The following is a 9,300-nucleotide window of genomic DNA, read 5'->3' as shown; positions in this document are numbered from 1 at the left end:
GCTCCTCTGTAGAAACCATTGTCTAACAGGTGCTTTGACAGCTCATCATACCAAGCTCTATGAGCTTGATGTAGTCCATACAAAGCCTTGCTGAGCTTGTACATCTTGTTAGGATGGATTGGATCTTCAAATCCAGGAGGTTGAGTCACATACACCTACTCATCAATATTTCCATTCAAGATGGTGGTGGGTTGGTGCAGGTCTCATAATCAGACCTTTTGCCCCGTTATCCTTAACCGCTGGTGGAGAAGGCGGTGGCAATGGTGGCTGCCGGAAAGCTTGGTGGCTATGGAGGAAGAAGAAGAAGGGGGGGATATAAATATATATTAAGTTTTTTTATTGTTTTTTTATTTATTAAAATAATTTTTAATGTAACAAGTAAAGTCACCAAATTGCCCTCATGTGCAAGGCACATGATCTGACTTAACAAGAAAAATTAACCGAGTTAGACGAAATGAACAAACGCTAAATGATTTTGAAACGTAAATGACAAAAAAATCAATTTTGAAAATAAGAGACTACGAGTGAAATTTGGATGAAACATAAAAAGACAATTTATGTAATTTCGTCTAAAAATTATGTTTTGGAGACTACTTTCATATTAGGGAGAACCTTTCCAACAAAGTTTTGGTTTGGATGTTCCATTTATTGTGTATGTGTCCTCTTTTTTTTCTTAACTATGTATCAAGTTGGTAAATCATAATCACATGGACTAACTCTTAGATGTAGGGGTGTTCAAGAAATCCAAATAAAAAAAAACCGAAATCCGAACCAAAACCGAAACCCAAATAATCCGATCCGAATAACTAATTCGGATTCGGATCGAATTTGGATATGGATTTCAAAAAATTCCGGATATTCCGGATTATTCGGATATCCGAATAATCCGAATATATAACATGTTATTAGTATGTATAGCCAAGTCCATTAACATTTACAATAACTTTATAACCATAACTTCATTATTCTTTCAATCAACCTAACACACCATAGACAAAAACGTTATAACACTTCGTCGTTATACTCTCTAACTATTTAACTTCCTTGTTCTTGCAGTGTTTTATTTTTATTTTTCAATTTTATATGTTTATTTAATAAAACTTAAGTTTGTATATTTGATATACGGATTATTAGGATAATTTCGGATTATCCGAATCCGATCCGAATCCATCCAAATTCAATTCAGATCGAATAGGAATGTCCCTAATTCGGATCGGATCGGATTTCGGATAGAGTTCCAAAATTTTTAAATCTGAACAATCCAAACCGAATAAATCGAATGACCCGTTATCCGATCCGATAAGCACCCCTAGTTAGATGGATTATGATTTATGATATGACGATATCCTAATAAAACTTAATTGAAAAATTATCATAATTCCTAATCTATAAACTTAATGGGTTAAAAACAAATGTCTTATAGATAAATATAATGTGAAACACATGTCAGCTTCGTAAACCACCTATTAAATATTGGATGTGTGTGCACGAACTATAAAAAATAATGGTTTTATTTAATTTGGAATAAGTCACATTTTTTATTTTATTTTTTTCTAAAAAGTCGTTGTGAAGTTTCTGGTATATTGTTTAACATATATACTTTCTAAAAACATTTATATTTCTAGCCTAATTTAGATGATTTATTTTTCTAGCCTAGTTTAGATGATAAAAATAAAGTCAGGGTAGGTTTCCATTACAAGATTATTTATTCATGTTATGCCATTATCAATTTATCACATTGGTGTGTATTTTAGTTGGATGATAAGATAGTTAAAGTGTAAAATAAAAAGTTATGAGCTCATTAATTTCTAATTCTTGTAAAGTGAAAAAAAATTTAGTTGTTAAAAAAAATAACCCTTGTAAAGTGTAAAATTTAGTAGTTAAAAAAATTCATGTTATGGTTGAATGTGGCACGGTATTTACGAAAATGAGATTCATTATAAAATAATATTTCAGAACCGTTTTAAAAGTTAATGACCACTCAGCTACTTAAATTTAAAGAAGTATAGTAAGGTATCAAAGTCATGAAGCTAGGAATTTTTTTCATATGGGTTAGGTTAGTCGATGGTTGTTTATTAGACTATGCTTAGTGGTTTAAAAAGCTTGTTAGGGGTACATATGAGCCGAGCCATTCACGAGCTAATCGAGCTCCGATCGATAAAAAGTTCGAAGTGAGCCCAAGCTTTAAACAAAGCTCATTTAGTTATCAGGCCCGAGCTTTGTATTTATTAACTTTATCTCTTTTGAACTTCTAAATACTAATTTCACACTACATGGTCGAGCTTGAGCCGAGTATAAGTTTTTATAAGGTTTTCAAGAAAATATATGAAACATAAAATTAATTAAAAAACATAAATAAGTTAATTCGTAAATAATAAACGAGTGAAATCAAACTCTAAAAAACAACTTACTGGCAACGAGCTTTTAGGGGTTTCAAGCTTCAAGCTTTTAAGAAAAAGCTCATACTCAATAAAAACCTTGTTTGGTTGGAAGGAGCTTGAAGCTTTTAGTTTATGAGAAAAAGCTTCTTTTTTAAACGCTACTACTACTAGCGTTTGTGAACAAACTACAAGCTTTTACATTTGAATTTACAAGTTTGGTACTTGAACTTTCATCAACTTTTGTAAATTTATATAATAGTTACATATTTTACCCTTATTCAAAACTAACTATCCTCATGACTTTTTAAAAGTCCATAACTTTTTCACATGTTAATATTTTTAAAAAAATTACATCATTAAAAAGAACATTTTATTCTCTTTAATTTGAGTATGATATTGCTATAATTTTTTACCGGTTATAGTTGGCAACAAGTCGAGTCAGACGAGCTCGGGTCATGTGTAAGACCAAATTAGGGTCGGAACGAGTCGATAAAAAAGGGTTAATTTAGCCCGGTTCGTGTCGGTACGGTTTTGAGTTGAAAGGGGCCGGGTCAGAACATGTTTCAGATTAAACGGTGTCGGGTCGGAAAGAGTTTCAGATCAAAAGATGTTGGTTTAAAAAATTATCTATTTGAAATTACTATATATTTTAGCTTTGTTTCTTGATTTTCGCCATCGATTACACTCTTACCGTCTTTGCACGAAGTACACGTCTGCATTCAGGTTATGCGTGCACTAATATCAAGTGAATCACGTTCCGACACTGATTATGCGGTTGATGTCAGGTTGCACGGCGCTCCGCCGCACCGCGCTGGCATTAGTTTTCTTAAAAGCTTCAGCTACTCTACAAAATACCTAAATATATCTAAAAAACTCCAGCTACTCTGCCAAACAGCTAAATATATCTAAAAAGCTACAGCTAATAACTATATTACCAGCTAACAGTTACTAACTAGTTTTGCCAAACATACCCGTTTGTGACAGCATTAAAATGCATGCTATAAAACAAGAATTTGATAGGTTTTTAATTGGAGTTGCAATATCTTCTTCCATCAGCACAGTAGTTTTGAGCATCCATCGCGGTACCTCTCTCTCTCTCTCTCTCTCTCTCTCTCTCACTGTCGAAGCACGAAATGAATCTGACCTGATCCATGACGATGTTTCCACGGATTTTCGAGATGAACGAACCACGTCTTGATCTTCTTCTCCGGTTGCTTGAGACCTGCAATGGTTTTTCGGGGGTGTGGAGGTGACTGCTAAGAAATCTCAAAGATCTCTTGTTTACAGACACAAAAAAGTGGTGGTGGCTCTTATTGAGCATCCCCCTTTAATAAGGAGGTGGAGATCTCCTTATATAGAGAGCCTCATGGCCACCATCATGGTACCCTAATGGGCCTAGCCCAGTTAGGGTTACCTCCACAAAACCCCCTCAGCCCAATAACATTGTATTAGTCCATATAATAAAATAAGCCAAACATAATAAATTTAGGGTCGTAAAACCGGGTTTAGTACCATACCCCTACACACACAATTGTTGATTTGAAATCGTGAATATGTTAGAAATATCCCCATAATTTGCTGATTCATTGGATTTTGTAATCATGACTAGATATTTGAAATCACTTTCCTGCCACTTTGAGTCTTTGACCGGCTTGTTTTCAATTTTAGCCATCACTCCATCTAAATGACGTTTCTTACTTAGCCGCCGATGGTTTAACCCGTGTATTGATAAAATTTCGCTGGCTGTCATCGTGTTTTGTCTGGTCTGACGGAACTGTTAATTGAACCCACGGAAGGTTACACATTCGGACCGATGAGGCTGCTTTCGTCGGGTCCGACGGTTGGATGGAGCTTTAATTTCACTCTATGAACTCAAAATCAAAAACCCTGTGAATTGAAAATGTTTTCTTATGCATATTTCTCGACAAATGTGATTATGGGAAAACAAACGCTATGGCTGTGTTCTTATCGAAAAAATTAAATGATTTACACTATGGATTTGCTTGATTTTGTGTAGAAATAAGAAAGATGGAGATGGAGGTTGGTTATGAAGGTTAGTGTTTGAGAGGTAGGAGATGAAGAGTTTCGTCGGATGGAAGAACAATTTCGTCGGCTGGCAGAAGAGTTTCATCGGTTGGCAAATGTATGTACAGATTGCCTGATCTTACTAGTCCACAAGTTTTGTCGGATGGCGAAAGCGTCAGCGACTAAGGAAGAAATGTCGGCAGCAACGGTTTAGGTGGCCACTTTAAGGATTTTGTGAAAGTGATGGCTATTCTTGGAAAACACTTGGTCAAAGTGGCTATTTTGGTCATTTTCTCATTTGCTTATTTTATGTATACTTCATTAGTCATCTATGTTTGGAATAAGCCTATAGATGTATTGTTGTATTGTATGACAGGATTGCTACTACATGTGATGGCAGCTTCTAGTCAACTAAAACCATTATTTTTCCCTAAAAAAAGACCACATCTCAACAATAAGTTGATTACAAGAACGCGCCTTCCCGTCTTTGTGAAAGCATCCTCAACCTCATCAGTGAAAAATAACAGCAATTCTTTAATCGTTATCGACAACTATGATAGCTTCACTTATAACCTTTGTCAGGTTCTTCCCTCTTTTTGTCAAATGACAGCACAAATTTATTCATAGATTTTTAATTGTTACCCGTTTTAAATCTCAAGTACATTGGAGAAATGGGATGCAACTTTGAGGTTTACAGGAATGACGAGATTACGGTTGATGAATTGAGAAGGTATATTAACAAGTTTATGTTAATGGGTTGTGCTCGGGCTGATTTGTTTGTTTAACTAAGAAGGTTGACCTCTGAACCAGTTTACATTAGAATAAAATATGCATATTTTGTAATTCCTACCTGGCAACCCGCTTACCATTTACAACATTTAACTCGTTTACAACTTCATTACTATTCTTTTTAATCTTTATTTAAATTTTAAATCATTTACTTATAGAAAGAACCCAAGAGGAATTGTTATATCTCCTGGACCAGGTAAGATTATAGTTTTACTTATTTTTCTATCATATGAAACTTTCATCTCTCATTTGACTTTGTTTAACTTTTCTCATTTTTCGGTTTTACACCTCAAGATAAAGGAATATCAGTACAAACTATACTGAAACTTGGACCAACCGTACCTTTATTTGGTGTGTGCCTTGGATTACAATGCATCGGCGAGGCTTTTGGAGGTAAATCTAGAAAATATATGTTCTTATTACAATTTAAAAGTTTTATTTTCACTGGTTCTAGAAGAAAAAGATTATTATTTTTACAGGGAAAATCACACGGTCCCCGTCTGGTGCGGTACTTGGAAAGAGTTCTCTTGTTTATTATAGTGAGGATGGGGAAGAATGTTTGTTTGCAGGTTTACCAAAGTATGCTTAATTTGAGTTATTTGTGTTTAAATATTTTTACATGCAATTTAATTTGTTAATAATTATGTTTGTTTGTTGTGTTAATTTTCTCTAGCCCATTTGCTGCTGCTAGATACCATAGATTTGTGATAGACAAAGACAACTTTCCTAGTGATGCCCTTGAGATTACTGCATGGACATGTGACGGGTTAATAATGGCTGCGCGTCACAAAGTATATAAACATTTGCAGGTAAGTTTCTTGGAAAACCTATGTTAAGTAATAAGGTGGATAAAATGCAAGAATGCAAATCCCTTTGAAATAAAGATACTAAAACGGTTTTTTTTATCGAGTGTTCGGGTTGTCGGTTCGGGTCTTGATAATTGGTCAAACCCAAAGTCAACTTTCCAAAATATTGAATGTTATGAGATAACTCAATAAAATTTAATAAGACTTAACCAAGTATGTAGTTCCATTGTTTTAGAACTAACAACGCACGTTAAGCGAGTGTTCGGTTTTGTCGGTCCAAACTTTGTTATGAGATCAAGTTGGATCCAACATTTCCAAGTACTTAAGAAAATATTTAAAAATTAATTTGTAACTATTTTTAAAGAAATATACAAGTCTTGATGGCTAAAAAAAAACACACTTGTGTGTCTTAAGCGAGTAAGAATCGGTTTGGTTTCCACATGTCCAACCACTAAAGAACTTGCATAATAATGTACAAATAAAAAAAATACTTTAAGTTTTACAACCAAAACTTAACAATAAAGTCTTTAAACAAAAGTTCAGTTTTTGGTTCGGATCGTGTTTCGGGTTAAGACCGAGGTAAGATTCTACAAACCCATAACCATAGAATTTGTAAAAATGATTTTAGAAACTTAGATATAACAATAAGCATGTTTAAACAATTATTTAACAAAACTAGTAACAAAGTTCGGTTTACGGTTTAGAGCTATTTACGATTAAACCGAAGTATAGACTCTTAAAAACCCATAACCATGGAACTTGTAAACATGACCAACAAACTAAAATAAGCAAGATTAATATGTATGAACAAGTTATATAGATGTATATATATCAAGGACACGAAGTCCTCCATGAAGCCTTGCCTTATGAGGTCCGAAACCTCACCGACCGGAATCAGAGAAGTAACTACCAAAGGTAAACAAGGGGTGTATATTATATATATGTTGCATAACCATAAATAAGTATTAATAAGGCTACATAAACTAATTAAGATGAAAGACTAAAAACCTTCAAGAACACTTAAGAAGATAACCTTGAATCTTTGATGTTTGAGAGAGTTTTTTTTTTTTTTTTGAGTTGTAGCAAGGGAAAATGAAGAGAAAAGGTGGTGTATATATAGGGTAATGTTGGTGGTCAAATATGGGTGTGAGACACAAGAGTTTTCATGCAAAATGGATCAAGACAAAAACACAAAAAAAAATAATAATAATAATAAAAAAATAAAAAAAAAAATAAATAAATAAATAAAAATAAAAATAAAGGTAGGATGTTTTCAAGATTCAACAAGTGTGAAATAATATTGTAACATAAATCCATCATTTTGATTATAACATAAGCTTCGGTTTACAAATCGGGTCGGTTTACATAATAAACAAATACAAAAACGAATACAAACAAGACCAGAAATTGACAAATGTCACAACGCATGCACTGTGTTTGTCACTTTCTAACCAAACTTCAACATGCTTATAAATGATTCATCCCTCCTCACAGCTCTAAAAGTCCAGATCTAGATCGAAGGAACACCCCAAGTAAACACGTTCCAGGCAACTTTCCATTACCAGATGGCGTACAGAGTACAAAACCACTCCTTAGACCTCATGGTCCTAGGACAAGATAACGCCGGAGAGGCGTTATCATTGATGTTGATTTCAACGCCATGCCAACCCACATATATGTTCCAAAACAGTTTTCCAGAGAAGAGCTACTAAAACTGTTACCAGAAAAATAGATAACAAATTATGAACAAATCCACCAACCCCTGTTCAGACAACCACGACCTAAGAGTTCGTTAAACATCAAGATGGAATGATTGAAATCAAGTTCTCAAACCAAGAACGAAGAAACATATTCCCGACGATAAACATGACGTAAACCATACCACAATCGACTCCAACTCAACACACATGACACTGTTTTTACGATGTATGCAACTGACCATCTTGCATAGAAGAAGCCTTTAGAGTTAAGTATAAAGAAGATAAACCAAAAAAGAAGGGCTCACAACGCTCTCTAAAGAAAAGGTATAAAGATGGAAATCCCAACTTTGGTTTACTAGGCGAACCATCAGGCAAATTTGACTACTATCTCCTTTATGGTAGCTCAACGCAGAAGCCAAATTAAAAACTAGAACCTTGCAAACCAAAACCTCCACAAAGCATGCCTTCCACCAAACTGGAAATATGTTTTGTAGTCACTCCTTCCACCTCTTATTACCAAATAGAATTCCCACCAATAACCCTAGTTTGAGAAACCTGACCAAAATGCCAAGCACGTATGGAAGATCCAAAACTCTTCCATCATGACACCAAGTGGTCCCTCAAACCCAACCACGGCAGCAAAAGCAACTTTAAACTTGCAAAGCGAAAATGCTATTGCCCATAATAAATTTCTCACAACAAATATTTTTCATGAACTGAGACAAAATATTTAATCAAACACCTAGTACACTTCCTAAACATGAAAAGCAAACATCAATTTTAATTAATAAAAAGAACAAATCTGACCACGCATTTCAGGTAGAAACAATAAACACACACTGTTAGTCTCTTATGAGTTTACCATGAATACACTAAAAATCAAGTAAATAAAAGAAGAAACCCTATATTTAACCTTGAAAGTTACCTGTGACATCAGAAGATGAAGATGGATGAAAGAAAATACCGAGCAAGCAAAAGGTGAGATGAAAAGTGATTTCAATTTCTATGTATTTAAGATTGTTGAAAAAGAAGAGAGGATGTGTCAGATACAGGTGTGTGGACGTAGTTGATTCTGTCTCACAATTGAAATTTAGCTTTTAAATATCATAAAGATAAAGATGTGTGGCAGATATATTTATAACCTTGCTTCATTAGGCTGTACACCATGCTTCACAAAAGATACCATTGATGTTGTAGTAACTTTCGTAAGTGTAACCCATCATCGCTTTTAAATATAAAATAATGAGTGATGGAATGTTTTTGAATTTTAATTCCATCATGTACCTACTAAACACAAGTTTTAAGGAAATTTGCTCAAATTCCAATTCCTACAAATTCTGCAAACTAAACTGACCATAAGTTTTGTTTAGTTTTTGAATTGAGATATGTTATTCGTATACCCTTTGGTTATCTACACACCCTACATACGATCGTATAGGGACTATGCTATTGTATGAACAACCAGACATACACGTACCCGACAAAGTCAATCATGCCCAATAATAATCACACTCTTCCTTCCTTGCTTGCTCAATCTGTTCCACCAATCAATCACTCAAACACACATTCATCATCCAATTCACACTCTCCCCTTCCAAA

At 34.2% G+C, this 9,300-nt stretch overlaps 1 protein-coding gene across 1 annotated transcript; it reads left to right on the top strand.

Moving 5' to 3' along the window:
- Positions 1-4,649: 4,649 nt before the first annotated feature.
- LOC143569753 (anthranilate synthase beta subunit 2, chloroplastic-like) lies at positions 4,650-6,031 on the top strand. The gene is made up of 6 exons (XM_077055588.1): positions 4,650-4,988; positions 5,066-5,136; positions 5,354-5,391; positions 5,490-5,588; positions 5,675-5,774; positions 5,869-6,031. The coding sequence occupies exons 1-6, from the start codon at positions 4,650-4,652 to the stop codon at positions 6,029-6,031; spliced, it is 810 nt and encodes a 269-aa protein (XP_076911703.1).
- Positions 6,032-9,300: the final 3,269 nt, after the last annotated feature.

Source organism: Bidens hawaiensis, unplaced genomic scaffold, assembly GCF_021521415.1.
Source record: "Bidens hawaiensis isolate Kalapana, Puna unplaced genomic scaffold, B.hawaiensis_p1.1 tig00001269_1, whole genome shotgun sequence".
NCBI classification, from domain to species: domain Eukaryota; kingdom Viridiplantae; phylum Streptophyta; class Magnoliopsida; order Asterales; family Asteraceae; genus Bidens; species Bidens hawaiensis.
The sequence above is the reverse complement of the archived record's forward strand: the minus strand, read 5'-3'. Positions and strand labels throughout refer to the sequence as shown.

Coding starts and splice junctions, on each gene's coding strand:
- LOC143569753 (XM_077055588.1), top strand. CDS start 4,650: ATGGCTATTCTTGGAAAACACTTGGTCAAAGTGGCTATTTTGGTCATT. Junction 4,989..5,065: donor TCACTTATAACCTTTGTCAG/GTTCTTCCCTCT, acceptor TTAAATCTCAAG/TACATTGGAGAAATGGGATG. Junction 5,775..5,868: donor TTGTTTGCAGGTTTACCAAA/GTATGCTTAATT, acceptor AATTTTCTCTAG/CCCATTTGCTGCTGCTAGAT.